Source organism: Hypanus sabinus, chromosome 26 (genome assembly GCF_030144855.1).
Source record: "Hypanus sabinus isolate sHypSab1 chromosome 26, sHypSab1.hap1, whole genome shotgun sequence".
NCBI lineage: Eukaryota > Metazoa > Chordata > Chondrichthyes > Myliobatiformes > Dasyatidae > Hypanus > Hypanus sabinus.
Window position 1 is genome coordinate 26,496,840 of NC_082731.1, and position 21,337 is coordinate 26,518,176.

Here is a 21,337-nt window from a genome sequence, read left to right on the forward strand (position 1 = left end):
GGGAGACAATTCCTAAGGTTCCCAACCTCTGGCGAAGATCTTTCTCTCCACCTCAATTCCTGACTATACCCCCGGTTCTGGACACCCCTTGGGGAAATGCCATCACTACTTCCTAGTGGAGTCACAAAGGAGTTCAATGACGTCACGCATCACTCATTCAAACTCGGGAGAGTGGAGGTGCAGTCTGCTTCACCTCTCCTCACATGTTCAGCCCACCATCCCAGGAGTCAACAGATGAACACCCTTTCACAAGCCTATCCTTCCTCATGTAGGGATTCCAGGCCTGTGCTCACTATTTCAGATGTATTCTCGTCAGGGCTCTCTATAATTTGCAGCAATGTGCTTCGACTCAAACCCTCTTGCAGTAACAGCCAGCATGTCATTCCTTCCCTATGTTGCTTCACCTTCATGTGATTCATGGCCAAGGGCACCCTGATCCCTCTAAAGAATACATCAGTCTCTCGTTATTTTGCAACAGTCCAGCAATTTAATTTATCCCCATTGTGGATGTTCTCTGTTTTTTTCACATTGTTTTCCATCTGTCTTTCACCCACAAAATTCTTAATCTTATCCCAGCCTGTAATGCTGCCAGGTTCTGTTATTCAATATATAAACCCCACCAACACTGTCTTCCCCCCGCCCCCAACCCAGGTGTGATTTCAGCCTGTAAATTTGTTATAGTAAATATAAACACTATGATTAGATCCAGTCTGTAACTCAAGCCAGGATATTGAGAAAAAGTTACACAGCATGGAAACTGGCCCATTGCCCACATGGCTATGAGCTGATCTCAAGTCACTTTAAACCTTTTCTGTTCACGTCTTTTAAACATTGTGCAAAATTCTACCACTTCCTCATTCCACATATTCACCACTCTCGGTGTGAAAATGTTGACCCTCAATCCCCATTTAAATCTTTCCCCTCTCATCTTAAATCTGGTTTTAGAATCCCCTACCCTGGGAAACAGGATTGTCATCATCTACCTTACTTATACCCCAGCCTCCTATGCTCCAAGTTTTTTAAAATAAAGTCTCAGCCCACCCAGTCTCTCCTTTTAATTCAAGCTTCCCAGTCCTGGTAATGTCCTGGTGAAATTTCTCTCCCCTTTTCCAGCTTAATGACATTCTTCGTATAACTTGGCGATAGACCAGAATCAGGTGTATTGTCTCTGATACACTGTATGCTGTTATTGGTTTTTGTGGCATCAGTACAGTGCAGGACGTTTATAAAAAATTACTAGAAGTTACTATAAAGGTAAAAAAAATGGTGCAAAAGAGGGTTAGTGAGGACTTTGGTGGTGTCCATTGGCTGTTCAGGAAGCTGATGGCAGAGGTGAAGAAGCTGTTACTAAAATGTTAAATCTTCAGGCTCCTGTACCTCCTCCCTGATGGTAGTAACGAAAGGAAGGCATGTCCCTCTTGTTCATTGCTCTACGTGTGGTCCTGCCAACATCTTGTACAGCCAAACAACTTCATCACTGTCCAATCCATCTGGACAAAGTTAAATCCCAGCTGCCATTCCTTGACCTATTTCCTCCAGCTGTAATCTTGCAAGCTATAAGGCATAGGAGCTGAATTAGGCTATTCAGCCCATCATGTCTGCTCCGCCATTCCATCATGGCCAATCCTGGATCCCACTCAACCCCATACATCAGTGGTCCCCAAAGCAAAGCATGTGCTACCGGGCCGCGAGGAAATGATATGATTTGGCGATATGAAACGATATGAGTCAGCTGCACCTTTCCTCATTCCCTGTCACGCCCACTGTTGAATTTGAACGCACGGGAGGTCACCAGTCACCTAAACACAGTGACACCCTCACGTCAGGGATCACTGATTGGCCTCGGGTAACCGGCAGCCTTGTGCAGCCGACGGGAAGTGCCGTTGATGCTGGCCTGGAGAACGGACAGATGGGCGCTGCCTCTGAACCTGTTTAGCACACTGAATGTTCGTGGGGAACCCAGTGCTAAAGTGTTCACAGACTACCTAATTCGGGCTCGGTTTCATAAGTAGCAGAGCAGCTACCTCTCTGCGATCTACTGAATGTCATACCTCAAGCCAATCTTTTGTCGGCCAATAGAACCTATCTACCTGCCTACCTGACCACCGTGGCCCCGGTACGGGGACCTCCGGCCCTTGTCCTCTCACTGTTGTGTTGCAATGATTTTATATGTTCATACGAGGCAAACATGCGCTGTGTGTTTAATATCCCAACATTACTTAAAACGTTATGATGCCATTGACTTGTGAGTTATAATTGACTTATCAGTATATTCATGAGAGGAAAATATGTGCTGTGTGTTTAATATTAAATTTGTGAGATAAACCCTTTTAGAAACAAAATTGACTGTATTAGCCACTATAAGTTAGTTATAGTTGACTTATCACCTATATTCCAGTCATGATTAACACCCCCACCACCCCCGTCGGCCGGTCCACAAGAATATTGTCAATATTAAACCGGTCCAGGGTGCAAAAAAGATTGGTGACCCCTGCCATACACCTACCTATTCACCATATCTTTTGATGTCCTGACCAATCAGGAAACGATCAACTTCCGCCTTAAAGATACACAAGGACTTGTCCTCCACCACAGTCTGTGGTAGAGCATTCCATAGAGATACTACACTGGCTAAAAAAATTCCTCCTTACCTCTGTTCTAAAGGGTCACCCCTCAGTTTTGAGGCTGTGCCCTCTAGTTCCGGGTGCCACCACCATAGGAAACATCCTCTGCACATCCACCGTATCTGAACCTTTCAACTTTCGATAGGTCCCCCTTTACAATTGTATCATTACCCTTATTACATGCCTTTTCCAGCTCCCTTTGGAGTCTCAACCCTGCACCTTGGCTATTATTCGGAGGCCTGTGTATGCTTCCTGTAATGGGTTTCTTCACCCTTGCAATTTCTTAACTCCACCCACAAAGATTCAACATTCTCTGACCAGACCATAAGATATAGGAGCAGAAGTAGGCCATTTGGCCCATCAAGTCTGCTGCGCCATTCAATCATGGGTTGATCCAGTCATCCTCACTCCCCTGCGTTCTCCCCATACCTTTTGATGCCCTGGCTAATCAAGAACCTGTCTATCTCTGCCTTAAGTGTGCCCAATTACTTGGCCTCCACAGCTGCTCATGGCAACAAATTCCACAGATTTACCATTTTCTGACTAAAGTAATTTCTCCACATTTCTGTTTAAATGGATGTCCTTCAATCCTGAAATCATGCCCCCTTGTCCTGGACTCCCCAAATAATCTGTTCAGGCCGTTTAACATTCAGAATGTTTCTATGAGATTCCCCCCCCACCCCCCCATTCTCCTGAACTCTAAGGAATACAGCCCAAGAGCTGCCAGACTTTCCTCATATGGTAACCCTTTCATTCCTGGAATCAGTCTTGTGAATCTTCTCTGAAACCTGTCCAATATCAGTACATCTTTTCTAAAATAAGGAGCCCAAAACTGCACACAATACTCCCAAGTGTGGTCTCACAAGTGTATTATAGAACCTCAACACATTCCTGTTCTTGTATTCTATACCTGTAGAAATGAATGCTAACATTGCGATCACCTTCTTCACCAATGACTCAACCTAGAGGTTAACCTTTAGGGTATCCTGCACAAGGACTCCCAAGTCCCTTTGCATCTCTGCATTTTGAATTCTCTCCCCATCTAAATAATAATCTGCCCGTTTATTTCTTCCACCAAAGTGCATGGCCATACACTTACCAACATTGTATTTCATTTGCCACTTCTTGCCTATTCCCCTAAACAGTTTCTCTGCAGGCTCTCTGTTTCCTCAACACTACCCTCCTCCACCTATCTTTGTATCATCGGCAAATTTAGTCACAAATCCATTAATCCCATAGTCCAAATCATTAACAGAACATCGTAAAAAGCAGTAGTCCCAACACTGACCCCTCTGGAACTCCACTGGTAACCAGCAGCCAGCCAGAATAGGATCCCTTTATTCCCACTCTGTTTTCTGCCGATCAGCCAACTCTCCACCCATGCTAGTAGCTCCCCTGTAATTCCATGGGCTCTTATATAGCTAAGCAGCCTCATTTGCAGCACCTTATCAAAGGCCTTCTGAAAATCCAAGTACACCACGTCTGCTGCATCTCCTTTGTCTACCCTGCTTGTAATTTCCTCCAAAAGTTGCAGTAGGTTAGTCAGGCGGGATTTTCCTTTCAGGAAATTATGCTGGCTTTGGCCTATCTTGTCATGTGCCTCCAGGTATTCCATAATCTCATCCCTAACAATTGATTCTAACAACTTCCCAACCACTGATGTCAGGCTAACAAGTCTATAGTTTCCTTTCTGCTGCTTCCCACCCTTCTCAAATAGTGGAGTAACATTTGCAATTTTCCAGTCATCTAGTACAATGCCAGAATCTATCGATTTTTGAAAGATAATTGTTAATGCCTCCGCAGTCTCTCCAGCTACTTCCTTCAGAACTGGAGGGTGCATTTCATCAGGTCCAGAAGATTTATCCACCCTCAGACCTTAAGTTTTCTGAGCACCTTCTCAGTCATAATTTTCACTGCACATACTTCGCTTCCCTAACACTCTTGAATGTCTAGGGTAGTCGGCCCTCCTCATCCGCGAGGGATTGGTTCCGGGACCCCCCCCCCCGTGGATACCAAAAAACGTGGATCAGAAAGAAAAGCGTTAGGCTACAGTCGGTTAACGATCGGAACAATTTTAATGGAGCATGTGAAAGGCCTAGCCCCGATGAAAGCTAGAATTATTACTAAGCAACGCAGTGGTTTAATTATTGAAATATATAAGTTTCTTTAGTGTTTTATATGCATAGAAAGGTAAAATATATACTATATACTAAGACAAACGTTTGACTAACTGACGCTAAATAATACCAGATGTACCTGTTCAGACTTCAAATCCGACTTAAAGACTGACTCAGGAGCTGTACTCGTTCATAACCTGGGGGCTGCTTGTACTTTAAAATCATCTCTAGATTACCTTTAATACCCAATACAATGTAAATGCTATGTAAATAGTTGTTACACTGTATTGTTTAGGGAATAATGAGAAGAAAAAATAGTCTGTACATGCTCAAACAACGAGTGCTGGAGAGAGAACTTCGGGGTTTTCCCGATCCACGGCTGGTTGAATCCATGCATGCAGAACCCGCGGATAAGGAGGGCCGTCTGTATACTGTAGATGTCTTCCACTGTGAAAACTGATGCAAAATATACATTCCATTCCAATGCCATCCCTGCGTCTCTCATTACAATATCTCCAGCATCATTTTCCATTGGTCCTCTATCTACCCTCAACTCTCTTTTACCCTTTATATACTTAAAAAAGCTTTTATTATCCTCTTTTATATTAGTCGCCAGCTTCCTTTCATAATTCATCATTTCCTTCCTAAAGACCTTCTTAGTTTCCTTCTGCAAGTTTTTAAAAGCTTCCCAATCCTCTATCTTTCCGCTAGCTTTGGCTTCCTTGTATGCCCTCTCTTTTGCTTTTACTTTGGCACTGACTTCACTTGTCAGCCACGGTAGTGTCCTTCCATTCAAAAATTTCTTCTTATTTGGAATCTATCTCTTGCACTTCCCTTATTTTTTGCAGAAACTCCAGCCATTGCTGCTCTGCTGTCCTTCTAGTGTCCCTTTCCAGTTAACCTTGGCCAGTTCCCTTCTCATGCCATTGTAAATTCCTTTATTCCACTGAAATACTGACACATAGGAATTTAGTTTCTCCTTCTCAAATTTCAGAGTAAACTGGATCATATTGTGATCACTGTTCCCTAAGGGTTAAGAGTTTAAGAGCTTAAACTTAAGCTCTCTTATCACCTCCAGATCATTGCACAGCACCCAATCCAGCACAGCCAATCCCCCAGAGGGCTCAACAACAAGCTGTTCTAAAAAGCCATCCCTTGGACATTCTACAAATTCTCTCACTTGAGGCCCAGAACTGGCCTGGTTTTTCCAATCCATTTTCATGTTAAAATCCCCAACGATTATCGTGACATTGCCCTTTTGACATGCCTTTTCTGTCTCCTGCTGTAATTTCTAATCCACATCCTGGCTGTCATTAGGGTCCTTTTACCCTTGCCATTTGTTAACTCAACCCATAGAGACTCTACATCTTCTGATCCAATGTCATCCCTTTTCTAATGATTTAATATTTCTTATACACAGGGTCACACCACCCCCTCTGCCTACTAACCTATCTTTCCGATACACAGGCAGGAATCCCGAGATTACTATAGTGGAGGGCCTGTTTTTCAGCTCCCTGAATTCTCTCTTCAGGATCTCCTCCCTTTTTCTACCTATGTCATTGGTACCAATGTGTACCAAGACTTCTTGTTGTTCACCCTCTCCCTTCAGAATTACTCTGCAGCCAGTCAAGTCATCCTGTATCCTGGCACCTGGGAGGCAACACACCATGTGGGTATCTATCAGGCTGACAGAACCTCCTGTCTGTTCCCCTCACTATGGAATCCCCCGTGACTACCACGTTCCTCATCTTCTTCTCCCACTTCTGCAACTCAGAACCAGGCTCAGTGTCACCTCTTTCTAAAGATGTATTTCCAACTCTTACCAACAGAACCATACCACTGCCAATGCCTTCATGCCTCTCCTTTCGATACAAAGTATAATCTTTGATGTTCGCCTCCCAATGCTCACTGATGCCCACAATGTCATACCAAACAATCTCTAATTGCACTGCAATTTCACCTTCCTTATTCTGAATGCTACGCACATTTAAATACAGCACGTCTGGTCCTGCATTCTTCGCCCTTTTAAATTTTGCTTCTGTGATACAATTTAACTCCTTGCTCTGTCTGTATTTGTACCCAATCATTGGCTTGTCCTTCCTTACATTTATGTTACACCCATCATCTCCTGGCTCATCCTCAGCTCTATCATGCTGGTTCCTGTTCCCCGCCGTATTAGTTTAAACCACTCCCAAATGCTCAAGTGAATCTGCCCGCAAGAATATTGGTCCCCATTGGTTTCCCGTGCAGCCCACCCCTTTTGTACAGGTCCCACCTGCCCCAGAAAAGGACCAATTATAGAAAAATTTGAATCCCTGCCCCTTGCTGCAATTCTTCAGCCATGCATTTCTCTGCCACTTTATTCTATTCCTGTCCTCGCTGTCGCAAGGCACAGGCAACAATCGGAAGGTTATTACCCTTGAGGTCCTGCTTCACAGGTTCCTTCCTAACTCCTTGTATTCCTTTTTCAGGACCTCCCGCTTTTCTCTTCCCATGTCATTGGTACCAATATGTACCATGACTTCTGGCTGCTCACCCTTCTAGAATGTCCAGTATCCTGATTTTGTTGTCTTTCACAAGTGTACTAACCATGTTACCCACATCGTCACCTTCAATTGTTAACATAGTACATCAATCCCTGTATATACAGAGGCCTGAGTAACAATCTTGCCACCCTCTGTCTCCTTCTACTGATCCGGGGTTTCACCAGCTTTTTTATGTCATGGATCCCTACCATTAACTGCAGGTCCATGCATTCCAGGTTGGGAACCCCTGCACTCAGCCAACCTCATAAACATTTAGCCAGGTCACCCTGGGTCCCATGTGATCTAACCTTCCATACTAGCCCATCATGTGGTACCTTGTCGAAGTCCTTTCCAAAGTCTATGTAGACAATATCTGCTGCCCTGCCCTTGTCAATCCTCTTGGTCATCTCTTTCCAAAGCACTAAGCCATTCTGACCATTACTCATCAGTCATTGTCTTTCCGAATGCTGATATACCCTCTCCCTCAGTATCCCCTCCAGTTGCTATCCCACCACCGATCTGAATCTATAGTTACCCATTACAGCCCTTAAATAAATGTATAACATTAACCTGGCACCCCAGCCATGGTTAACAACAGCGTTTTCACTGGGTGCCTGCATTCTCTTCACAAATATCCTGGGTTACATGTGGTGAGACCTCTCCCCATAGGATTTATCCACCTTAATGTGCTTTCAGACCACCAGCTGCAATTTGGATGTTCCAACACATTACAATGAGACCATAAGATAAGAGTAGAAGTAAGCCATTTTGCCCTTGAGTCTGTTCCACCATTTCATGGTTGATCCATTTCCCTCTCAGCCCTGCTCTCCTGTCTTCTCACCATTATACTTAATGCCCAGACTAATCGAGAATATATCAACCTCTCCCTTAAATGTATCCAATGATGTGGCCTCCACAGTCACTTGTGGGGAGGAATTCCACAGGTTCACTACACTGGCTAAAGAACTTCTTCCTTGTATCCGTTCTAAATGGATGTCGCTCAATTTTGATGCTGTGGCCTCTGATCCTAGACTCCCCCACCATGGGAAACATCTGCAGATCTACACTATCAAGGCCTTTCAACATTTGATAGGTTTCAATGAGATTCCCAGCTCATAATTCAGAAATAACAGTGGGTACAGGTCCAAAGCTATCAATCGGAATCATTCTGGTGAACCTCCTCTGAACCCCCTCCAAGATGAGGAGCCCAAAGCTGTTTACAGTTCTCCAAGTGAAGCCTTATAAAACTTAAACATTACATCCCTGCATTTATATCTTAGTCCTCTCGAAGTGAATGCTAACATTTTCCCTTCCTCACCACAGACTCAACCAGCAAATTTACCTTTAAGGAATCCTGCACAAATACTTCCAAGTCTGTTTGCACCTCAGATTTTTGATTTTTCTCGACCTTTAGAAAATCGTCTATGCTTTTTCTTCATAACCATACACTTTGCATGACCATACATTTGCTTACACTATATATCTGACACTTCTTTGCCCATTCTCCTAATCTGTCTAAGTCCTTCTGCAGCCTCCCTCCCTCCTCAACACTACTTGCCCCTCTACCTACCTGTCATCCAAATCATTGACATATAACGTAAAAGAAAGGTAACCCAATATAGACACCAGCAGCCAAACCAGGCAAGGCTCCCTTTATTCTTACGCTTTGCCTCCTGCCAGTCAGCAAATTCTCCATCCATGCCAGTATATTTGCTGTAATACCACAGTCTCTTAACTTGTTAAGCTGCCTCATGTATGTGTCACCTTGTCAATGGCCTTTTGAAAACCCAAGTACACAACCTCCACCGATTCTCTTTTGTCTATCCTGCTTGTTATTCCTTCAAAGAATTCCAACAGATTTGGCCTATTTCATCATGTCAATAATATGGTTAAGAAGGCTTATGGAATGCTTGCTTTTATTGGTTAGGTCGTTGAGTTCAAAAGTCAGGAGGTGATGTTGCAATTTTATAAAACTCTGGTTAGGCTACATCTGGATTATTATGTACAGTTGTGGTCGCCCCACCATTAAGGCTTCAGAGAGGGGGCCCAAGAAGTTTACCAGAATGCTGCCCGGATTAGAGGGCATGTGCTATCACAAGAGGCTGGAAGCTTGGGTTGTTTTCTCTGGGGTGCCGGAGGCTCAGGAGAGATCTGATAGAGGTTTACAAGATAATGAGTAGCATAGATAAGAGTTGAGAGAGAGGTTCTGTTTACCAGGATTGAAATGTCTAATACTAGAGCGGGGATAGGTTCAACTGGGATGTGAGGGATAAACTTAGAGCTCTGGATGCTAGATTCTGGAATGGTTCCAGACACTGGAAAGTTTCAAATGTCACTCCACTCTTCAAGAAGGGAAAGAGGCAGAAGAAAAGAATTTATAGGCCAGTTAGTCTGACCTCAGTGGTTGGGAAGACGTTGGAGTCGATTGTTAAACATGTGGTTTCAGGGTACTTGATAAAATAGGCTGTAGTCAGCATGGTTTCTTCAAGGGAAAATTTTGTTTGACAAATCTGTTGTAATTCTTTGAAGAAATAACAAGCAAGGTAGACAAAGGAGAATTAGCTGATGTTGTGTACTTGGATTTTCAGAAGACCACTCATGAGGTTGCTTTACAAGCTATGACCCCACGGTATTACAGGAAAGATTCTGAAAATGGATGAAACAGCTGATTGGCAGGATGCAAAGAGTACAAATCAGGGGAGCCTTTTCTGGTTGGCTAGTGGTGTTCCACATGGGTCTGTGTTGGGACCAATTTGTTTTATGTTATATGTCAATGATTTGGATGATGGAATTGTTAGCTTTGCAGATTATATGAATACCAGTGGAGGGGCAGATGGCTTTGAGGAAGTAGAGAGGCGATAGGAGGACTTAAATTGATTAGTAGAATGGGCAAATAAGTGGCTGATGGAACACAGTGTTGGGATGTGTATGGTCATGCATGTTGATAGAAGAAATGAAATGATTACCTATTTTCTAAATGGAGAGAAAATACAAAAACGTGAGGCACAAAGGTGGACGATTCCCTAAAGGTTAATTTGCAGGTTGAGTTTGTGATGAGGAAGGCAAAATCAATTGTTAGCATTCATTTCAAGTCTAGAATATAAAAACAAGGATGTAATGTTGAGGCTTTATTAAGCAGTGGTGAGGCCTCACTTGGAGTTTTGTGAGCAGTTTTGGGCTCCTTAGAAACTATATGCTGACATTGGAGAGTGTTCAAAGGAGGTTCATGAAAATGATTTCAGGGTTAAACGGCTTGTCAAATGCAGAGTGTTTGATGACTCTGGGCCTGTGTTCACTGGAATTCAGAAGAATGAGGGGTGACATAACTGAAACCTATCAGATGGTGAAAGCCCTTGATAAAGTAGATGTGAAAAGGACGTTTCTTATGATGGGAGTGTCTAAGACCAGAGGACACAGCCTCAGAACAGTGGCCTCCTTTTAGAATGGAGATGAAGAAAAATTTCTTTAGCCAGAGGGTGATGAATTTGTAGGATTCGTTGCCACGTTCAGCTGTGAGGGCCAAGTTTTTTATGCATATTTAAAGCAGAGGTTGTTAGATTTTTTTTTAAATTGGTAAGGACATGAAGTGATACGGGAAGAAGCTGAGAGAAAAATTGATCAGCCATGATGAAATGGCAGAGCAGACACGATGGCCCAAATAGCCTAATTCTCCGCTTACATTTAATGGTCTTAAGCCTGGAATGTGTTGCCTGGTATGTTGGGAGAAGCAAATACATTAGAGGCTTTTAAGAGAAGTTTGGATAGACACATGGTTTAAAGAAGATGGAGAGTATAGGTAGAACGGGTTAGTGTTTGGGTGTTTTTGATTTGCATTTTAGCTGGTTTGGCTCTACATTGTGGGCCAAATGGCCTGTTACTGTGCTGTACTGTTCTGTGTTCTATGTGCTTCCAAGTATTCCAAAACCACATCCTTAACAATCGACTCCAACATATTCCCAACCACTGAGGTCAGACTTACTGACCTTTCTTCTACCTCGCTCCCTTCTTGAAGGGTGGAGTGAAATTTGCAATTTTCCAGAGCTCTGGAACCATGCCAGAATCTATTGATACTAATGACTCCACATTGTCTTCAGCAACCTTTTTGGAAAACCCTGGGCTGCAGACCGTCTGGTCCAAGTGATTTATCTACCTTCAGAACGTTAAGTTTCCCAAGCACCTTTTCCTTAGAATTGGTAACTTCACTCACTTCTGCCCCCTGACACTCTTGAAGTTCCAGCATACTGCTAGTGTCTTCCATAATGAAGATTGATACAAAATACTTAGCAGTTTGTCCACTGTTTCCTTATTCCCAATTCTACCTCCACTTTGGGAGGAAGAACAGGAAGACAGATTATTATCTGAACGGTGTAAAGTTAGGTAAGGGAGAAATACAAAGAGATCTAGGAGTCCTTGTTCATCAGTCACTGAAAGTGAATGAGCAAGTGCAGCAGGCAGTGAAGAAGGCTAATGGAATGTTGGCCTTTATTACAAAGGGAATTGAGTACAAGAGCAAGAAAATCCTCTTGCACTTGTACAGGGCCCTGGTGAGACCACACCTGGAGTATTGTGTACAGTTTTGGTCTCCAGGGTTAAGGAAGGATATCCTGGCTGTAGAGGAAGTGCAGTGTAGATTCACGAGGTTAATTCCTGGTATGTCAGGACTGTCTTACGCAGAGAGGTTAGAGAGACTGGGCTTGTACACGCTGGAATTAAGGAGATTGAGAGGGGATCTGATTGTAACATATAAGATTATTAAGGGATTGGACAAGATAGAGGCAGGAAATATGTTCCAGATGCTGGGAGAGTCCAGTACCGGAGGGCATGGTTTGAGAATAAGGGGTAGGGCATTTAGGACAGAGTTAAAGAAAAACTTCTTCTCCCAGAGAGTTGTTGGGGTCTGGAATGCACTGCCTCGGAAGGCAGTGGAGGCCAATTCTCTGGATGCTTTCAAGAAGGAGCTAGATAGGTATCTTATGGTTGGGGAATCAAAGGATATGGGGACAAGGCAGGAACCGGGTATTAATAGTAGATGATCAGCCATGATCTCAAAATGGAGGTGCAGGCTCAAAGGGCCGAATGGTCTACTTCTGCACATATTGTCTATTGTCTCTCCAGCAACATTTTCCAGTGGTCCAAAATCAGCTCTCATTCCTCATGTACTCTTTATATATCTGAAAAATCACGGTATCCTTTTCAATATTAATGGCTTTCTTACTTTTGTATTGCATCTTTTCCCTCTTTATGACTTTTCTAGTTAGTTGCCTTCTGTTGTTTTTTAAAAGCTTCCCAAACTTATAATTTCCCTTTTATTTTGCTTTGTTAATAAGCTCTCTGGCTTTTATATTGGCTTTAACTTTGCTTGTCAGGATTAGTTGCATCACCCTGCCTTTAGTAAACAACTTCCTTGGGATGAATCTATCCTGTGCTTTCCAAATATCTCTAAGAAATTCCAGCCATTGCTGCTCTGCCATCCCCTTCCAATAAATTTTGGCCCGCTCCTCTCTCATGCCTCTCTTCACTGTAATACTGATACATCTGACTTCAGCTTCTCCCTGTCAAGTCAAGTCACTTTTATTGTCATTTCGACCATAACTGCTGGTACAGTACATCGTAAAAATGAGACAGCGTTTTTCAGGGCCATGGTGTTACATGACACTACAAAAACTAGACTGAACTACGTAAAAAACAACACAGAAAAAAAAACAACTACACTAGACTACAGACTTACCCAGGACTACATAAAGCGAACAAAGCAGGCATTACAGTAAATAATAAACAGGACAATAGAGCAGTAAGGTGTCAGTCCAGGCTTTGGGTATTGAGGAGCCTGATAGCTTGGGGGAATAAACTGTTACATAGTCTGGTTGTGAGAGCCCGAATGCTTTGGTGCCTTTTCCCAGGCGGCTGGAGGGAGAAGAAGTTGTATGAGGGGTGCATTGGGTCCTTCATAATGCTGTTTGCTTTGTTGATGCAGCGTGTAGTGTAAGTGTCCTTGATGGCGGGAAGAGAGACCTCGATTATCTCAGCTGACCTCACTATCTGCTACAGGATTTTGCGATCCAAGATGATGCAATTTCTGAACCAGACAGTGATGCAGCTGCTCAGGATGCTCAAAATACAACCCCTGCAGAATGTGATGAGGATGGGGGGTGGGAGATGGACTTTTCTCAGCCTTCGCAAAAAGTAGAGACGCTGCTGAGCTTTCTTTGCTATGGAGCTGGTGTTGAGGGACCAGGTGAGATTCTCCCCAGGTGAACACCATGAAATTTATCGATCTCTACCGAGGAGCCGTCGATGTTCAGTGGGGAGTGATCTCTCCGTGTCCTCCTGAAGTCAAGACCCATCTCTTTTGTTCACATTCAGAGACAGGTTGTTGGCTCTGCACCAGTCCGTTAGCCGCTGCACCTCCTCTCTGTTAGCTGACTCATTGTTCTTGCTGATAAGACCCATCACGGTCTTATCGGCGAACTTGATGATGTGGATCGAGCTGTGTGTTGCAGCACAGTCGTGGGTCAGCAGAGTGAACAGCAGTGGACTGAGCAGACAGCTCTGGGGACCCTCGTGCTGAATGTGATGGCATTGGAGATGCTGCTCCTGATCCAGACTGACTGAGGTCTCCCAGTCAGGAAGTCTAGGATCCAGTTGCAGAGGGAGGTGTTCTGGCTTAGCTTTCCAATCAGTTTCTGAGGGATGATTGTGTTGAATGCTGAACTGAAGTCTATGAACAGCATCCGAACGTATGTGTCTTTTTTGTCCAGGTGGGTTAGGGCCAGGTGGAGGGTGGTGGCAATGGTGTCGTCTGTTGAGCGGTTGGGACTGCACGCAAACTTCAGGGGGTCCAATGAGGGGGGCAGCAGGGTCTTGATATGCCTCATGACGAGCCTCTCGAAACACTTCATGATGATGGATGTAAGTGCAACGGGACGGTAGTCATTTAGGAAGCACACTGAAGACTTCTTCAGCACAGGGACAATGGTGGCGGCCTTGAAGCACGTTGGAACGGTGGCGCTGCTCAGGGAGATGTTGAAGATGTCAGTGAGAACATCTGCTAACTGCACATCCTCTGAGCACTCTACCAGGGATGTTGTCTGGTCCAGCAGCCTTCCGTGGGTTGACCCTGCACAGGGTTCTTCTCACATCGGCCACGGTGAGACACAGCACCTGGTCATTCGCAGGAGGGGTGGACTTCCTTGGCACCACGTCATTTTCCACCTCAAAACCAGCACAGAAGTTGTTCAGCACATCTGGAAGGGAGGCATCACCAGCACAGGAGGTGATGTTGTCCTGTAGTTGGTGATGTCCTGATGCGCCGCGTGTTGCCACTGTCCTGGAAGTGGCTGTGGATTCGCCAGGTGTGTGCACGCTTTGCCTCTCTGATGACCCGGGACAGTTTGGCCCTTGCTGTTGTTAGGGCTGTCTCATCGCCTGCACTGAAGGTGGAGTCATGGGTCCTCAGCAGCGCACGCACCTCTGCGGTCATCCATGGCTTCTGGTTAGCGCGTGTATTGATGGTCTTGGACACAGTGACATCATCAATGCACTTGCTGATGTAGCTGGTCAATGATGCTGTGTACTCCTCTAAGTTGGTAGAGTCGCCATCGGTTGCAGCCTCCCTGAACATGTGCCAGTCAGTGTGCTCAAAGCAGTCTTGAAGAGCAGAGATGGCTCCTGTTGGCCATGTTTTCACCTGCTTCTGAACTGATCGGGAGCGCCTGACGAGCGGTCTGTATGCATAACAGAGATGTGGTCTGAGTATCCGAGGTGAGGGCGAGACTCCGCCCGGTACGCATCGGGGATGTTTGTATAAACCAGGTCTCTCATCATTACAAAATCTGCATACTGATGGAATTTGGGGAGCACTGACTTAAGGTTTGCGTGGTTTATTTGGCGACAATAAACAGTTCATCAGGGTGTGCTGCATTCTGCAATTCGCCAATAGCCCTGTACAGTTCAGAGCACCTCCTTAGCATTAGCGCTGGGGGAAATATACACACCAAATATAAGGACGGAGGTGAATTCCCGTGGCAAATAAAATGGTCTGCATCTAACAGCCACAAACTCCACTAGCAATGAGCAGTATCTGGAAACCAGCACAGAGTTCTTACACCATTCCGTATTGATGTAAATACACACACCACCACCGCGAATCTTACCAGAGAGAGCTGAATCCCTGTCTGTTTGAAACAAGGCGAGCCCGTCTAGCTGAATGGCAACGTCCGAAATTCCATCAGTGAGCCATGTTTCTTTAAAAACGTACGTAGAGCAGACTCTGTACTCCCACTGAGTATTTCGTTGAAGTCGGATGTAGTCCAATTCGTTGTCCAGAGCGGACATTGGAGAGCAGAATGGATGGGAGAGCTAGCCGGTTAGGGTTTGCTTTTTGCCTGGCATGGACCCCTGCCTGCTTGCCTCACTTGCACTTCCTCGCACATCACTTACGACGTCTCCATCACATTGCATGGTGAATTCTATTAGGATCATTGACCTAAGCATTCTTTTACCTCAAGCTCTCCAATCAATTCTGGTTCATTACACAGGACCCAATACTCTAGTGGGCCCAACCACAAACTGCCCTAAAAAGCCATCGCAAAGGCATTCTATATATTCCTCTGGGATCCAGCACCAACCTGATTTTCCCCATCTACCTGCGTATTGAAATTCCCATAACTACTGTAACATTGCCCTTTTGACAAGCTTTTTCTATCTCCTGCTGTAATTCATAGCCCACATCTTGGTTATTGTTCGGAGCCCTGTATATAACTCCCTTTGGGGTCCTTTTACCCTTGCTGTACTTTAACTCTACCCAACAAGGATTCTACACCTTCTGATTCTATGTCGCCTCTTTCAATAGACAATAGGTGCAGAAGTAGACCATTCGGCCATTTGAGCCTGCATTGCCATTTTGAGATCATGGCTGATCATCTACTATCAATACCCGGTTCCTGCCTTGTCCCCATATCCTTTGATTCCCCTATCCATAAGATACCTATCTAGCTCCTTCTTGAAAGCATCCAGAGAAATGGCCTCCACTGCCTTCCGAGGCAGTGCATTCCAGACCCCCACAACTCTCTGAGAGAAGAAGTTTTTCCTTAACTCTGTCCTAAATGACCTACCCCTTATTCTCAAACCATGCCCTCTGGTACTGGACTCCCAGCATCTGGATCATATTTCCTGCCTTTATCTTGTCCAATCCCTTAATAATTTTATATGTTGCAATCAGATCCCCTCTCAATCTCCTTAATTCCAGCGTGTACAAGCCCAGTCTCTCTAACCTCTCTGCATAAGACAGTCCAGACATCCCAGGAATTAACCTCGTGAATCTACGCTGCACTTCCTCTATAGCCAGGATGTCCTTCCTTAACCCTGGAAACCAAAACTGTACACAATACTCCAGATTTCTAAGGATTTAATTTTATTTCTTAACAAAAGAGCCACCCCACACCTCTGCCTACCTGCTTTTCCTTTCGATGATGCAATGTGTATCTTTGGATGTTAAGCTCATAGCTACAATCTTCCCTTAGTCACGACTCAGTGATGCCCACAATGTCATACCTATCACTCTGTAACTGAGCTACATGTTCACGCAGCTTATTCTGTATACTGTGTGCATTCAAATTATAACACCTGCAGTCCTGTATTCAGCAACCTTTTCGGTTTTGTTCCCCTTTTACATTGCAACTCATCCCACTGACTGGAAACCTTGCAAGCATATTCGTCCTCTTGGGTTCAGGTGTAACCTGTCCCTTTGAACAGGTCGTACCTTCCCAAGAAGAGATCCGAATGATCCAAAAATCTGAACCTCTGGGCCTGTACCAGTTCCCTAGTCATACATTTATCTGCCAGATGCTTCAATTCTTAGTTCACTGTTGCATGTCATAGGCAGCAATCCAGAGATACTACCCTGGAGGTCACGTTTCTCAGCTTTCTACCTAGCTCCCTAAAATCTCTCTTCAGGACCTCCTCGCCTTTCCTACCTGAGTCATTGGTGCCAATATGTAGCAAGACTTCTGGCTGCACACCCTCCCCATTTAGAAGGCCGTGGACTGATCCAAGACGTCCCTGCCCCTGACTCCCAGAAGGCAACATACCATCCTGGTTGTCTCTGTCATGTCCACAGAATCTCATCTCTATCCCTTTAAATGTGCAATCCCCTTCACCTCCATTTTCTTCTGAGCCTCAGCACCAGATTCAGTGCCAGAGACCCAGTGGCTGCGGCTCCCCCGGTAGATTGTCCCTCAACAGTGTTCAAAATGGTAAACTTATTACCGAGGGATCAGGCCACAGGAGTTCACTGTGTGGTTTATCTCCCTTAATTCCTCAGCTTCCATGAACTCCACAATAAAATCAAAGAGAAATTTTCATTCAACACCTCACTCATTTCCTGTGGCTCCAACACATAGACAATCGATATTCATCCTCAATTTCTAAGTAAATTGATTATCAAAGTGTGTATAGGTTACCATATACTACCTTGGTTCAGTTTCTCGCAGAAATTTACAGGAATAAAAGAAATACAATGAGAATTTTACAAAACCACTTTACATAAGCAAAAGTGACGAACAAAAAATGTGCAAAGGAATACTGTTCTATTACCTAAGGGAAACCTTAATACACTTGTAGAATCTCCTTAGGATTTTCCTTTATCTTATCTTGCAAAGGTTGCTCATATTCCCTTTAACCTTCAGATTGCCCTGATATTCTCTACAGACTGACCTTGGTTATGAACACCCAGTTTACAAACATCCTCACAACTGGGCGAGTTCCTATAATATCATTACATTCAATGTCTGATGTATGCACATACATTTGTTCCCCCATAAGGACAAATCCCGGTTTGTCACCTACTGCTGGGAATCGTTGTTGCATTCCTAGCCGCACCCCATTCTCCTCAATGAGCCCCTCCATGTGACTCACCCTATGGTTCACTGCCTCTGTATTTTGACTATGTCTGTACTACCCCCCCCCCACCCCTTCTCCCACCAATAGATGGGCGTCCAGCACCCCCAATGAAGGGATACATCCGTAGGCGTCAGGAGGCAGCTCAGATGGCGGTAAGTCCCCTTCCTCCCCTCCTCTCCCACCTCCCTCGCGCTGGCTTTCTCACTTCCTCTCCTTGTCTCTCCCACCCACCTCTCTCTCCTCCATAACTCTCCCCTGCAACCTCTCCCTTCTTGGCTTTCCCTTCAACCCCACCTTTCTCACCTCACCTCCTCGTCTCCACACTTCCACTTCCCCCACCCTCTCTTCCTTCCCCCTCCTCTATTTCTCCTTCCCATTTTCCCTTTGCCACTATAACCCCTTCCACACCCTCCCCTGCTTTCCCCACACCCATCTCCCCTTCACTCACAATCCCCACTTCCCCACCCTCCCTCTCCCCTTTTCTTACTCTCTGTCCCCACTCTTCCTTCTCATTCTCCTCTCTCCTTTCTAACCCATACTCTCCCCCCTTCCCTTTTATGTTCCCCCTCTTTATCATACACCCATCCTCACTACTCTCTTCCTTCACTCCCCCACCACTTTTCCCAGCCACCTTTTCCCACTCCTTCCCCTCTAGCCCACCTCATCTTTACCCCTTCCCCACTCCGCTCCTCTCCTGCTTATCCCTCTGCCACTCAGCCCCTACCCTTTTTCCCCATTTTGCCTCTTGCCCTCCTCCCCTTTTCCCACCCCTTTCTTCCCCCCCCTGCCCCCGCTGTCTTCCTTGACCCCATAGCTCCCAGCTCTTACCTGCCCACATCTCAGTCTCAGCTCCTTCTGTCCTGACTCGTCCACTCACTCGTTGACTCCGGCCCTTCTGATCCCTGCCATCCACACCTCTGTAACTCTGCCCCCTGTCCTTCACAGGGACGGATTGTAATGCTGACCAATGAGCTGCAGCGGGGGATCGAGCAGTGGGAGAGCGAGCAAGCTGTGCTCCGCAGGCAGCAGGAAGAACAACTTAAATCGCAGCTCCGCCCCAAGGGAGCCAGGGCCAGGCACCATGCCCCGCAGGTTCACACCGCCAGGGACACCCATTCCGAATAAAGGTGCCCCAGGCGCTGCTCCGACTCTGTTATGTGGTCTGTCTGTTGGGAACAGGAGAGTTGGTTGGGTTGGAGAGCTTTCGGGAGATGGGTGCAGCTGGAGAGAAGATCCCATGTACCTCATCCCATTCACCCCCTCCTTTTTGCATGGTGTGTAGGTTCAAGGTGGGGGCATTGGGGTTGAATAGCACAGCAAGATCCTAGGAGTAACAGCTTTGCATCCTTTGTTGCCTCTGGGTGGGTGTAATTATGCAAGGCAAGTTCCTGGCAATGGCAGAGATCAATGCCCATGCATCTCTCACATTCCTGGGGTTGGGGGAGGACTGTGTTGAATCGGAACAGCAGCATCGCAGAAACGTGCAGGCGACATCCATGTGTCCCTTTCTACCAGGAAGGAGGGTAATTCAGGTGGCTTCAGGACAGCAAGATCCCAGGAGAGGTGGTGGTTAGTGTTGGGGCTGGGGGTTCCTGGAGTCCTGCTGTGTTGACCCCCTGGGATTCCACCCCCATGACATCTCACCTTGCTCTTCAGCCTGGCCCACTCTGGGGCAGCCCCCATGTCTTTCCCTTGCTTGCTCCCTGCGGCCCTGCAGATTTTTCCTTTCCCTGTGACCCTAGACTGTTCCCTTCTGTGGGAAGGTGTGAAAGCTTACTGGAAGTGTTAGATAGGCCAGGTGTAAAGAGATTCAAGCAGCTCTGGTAAGAGTGGGGTATGGACTCCCTCGCTCCCTGGTTGGAACCACACAGATGGTTTACTGGTGAAGAAGACGTGCTTGCCCTTTATCAACTGGGCCACTTAGTACAGGGTTTTGGACATGGTGTTGGAAGCTTGACACAATGCTGGTTGTTTTTATTAAAATAAATTTTATTCACAATAAAATTGTGCAGAGCCTTTTCATTCCTGATCAATGCATTTAGTAGTGTTTTCTTTTTTTTTCAAACCAGTAGCATTGTTGCTGCTCATGTGGCTGGCTGGAGAGGTAGAGTAATAAAACATTTTAGAGCCCCTCCCTGTCCAGGAGCAGAAGACCCATAGACAGTGGGTGTTCCCTGTCAGGCCTTGGTGTTGGCTGCACTGAGCATCAGTGTGACCCTCATTAAGTAGTCCCACAGCCTGGAATATGCCAGTCAGCAACTTTCCCTTCCACAACATCTCACTGGACAGGGAAACCGACAAATTCCGGTTAGAGCAAAGGAACATAGAACACTACAGCACAGTACAATCCCTTCTGCCCTCGATGCTGTGCCCACCTTTTAACCTGCTCAAAGATTGACCTAGTCCTCCATGTGTCTGCCTGAGAGCCTCTTAAGTGTACCTACTCTCTCTACCTCTACCACCGTCCTTGGCAGGGCATTCTACACCCACTATATTGAAACCACACCTATGACATCCTCCATCACCCCCCCTTACTGTACACCATTCACCTTAAAATGATGCCTTCTTGCAAGAGTAATTGCCTCCCTAGGAGAAAGGCACTGGCTATCCACTCTGTCTCTGCCTTTTACCATCTTTCAAACCTCCATCAAGTCACTACTCAACATCCTCCTTTCCAGAGAGAAAATACCTAGCTCGCTCAACCTTTGTACACAAGACATGTTCTCCAACTGAGGCAGCATCTTGCTGAATCTGCACCCTCTCAAGAGCTTCCAGATCCATCCTATAGTGAGGTGACCAGAAATGAAAACAAATACTCATAGTCTGGTCTAACCAGAGTTTTATGGAGCTGGAACATTTGTCTGAGGCTGTTGACTCAACCACTGACTAACTAAGGCCAACTCCTGATGCATCTTCTTAACTACCTGTTTGGCAGCTTTGAGGGATCTATTGACATGGATTTCAAGATTCCGTCCTTCCACATTGCCAAAAACATGCCAATAACCTTGTACTCTGCATTCAAGTTTGACCTTACAAATGTATCAAGAAGGTGAGCATTGTTTATCATGTAAACATCGCAAACATACAGTGAACTGTGTCGTTTACATCAAAGACCAACACATCCAAGGATGTGTTGCCATGCTTCTGGCAGCATACCCCCAATTTACTAACC

The 21,337-nt window shown here is 45.5% G+C and overlaps 1 protein-coding gene across 4 annotated transcripts in view; it reads left to right on the forward strand.

Moving 5' to 3' along the window:
- Positions 1-20,169, forward strand: part of mrpl52 (mitochondrial ribosomal protein L52) — a 36,313-nt gene extending 16,144 nt beyond the window's left edge. For all 4 annotated transcript variants that reach the window (XM_059950714.1, XM_059950712.1, XM_059950715.1 and 1 more), the window contains 2 exons: positions 18,253-18,317; positions 19,111-20,169. In XM_059950714.1, the coding sequence (XP_059806697.1) occupies positions 18,253-18,292 (40 nt within the window). In that variant the 3' untranslated portion in view covers positions 18,293-18,317; positions 19,111-20,169. The remainder of the gene's footprint in view (positions 1-18,252; positions 18,318-19,110) is intronic.
- Positions 20,170-21,337: the final 1,168 nt, after the last annotated feature.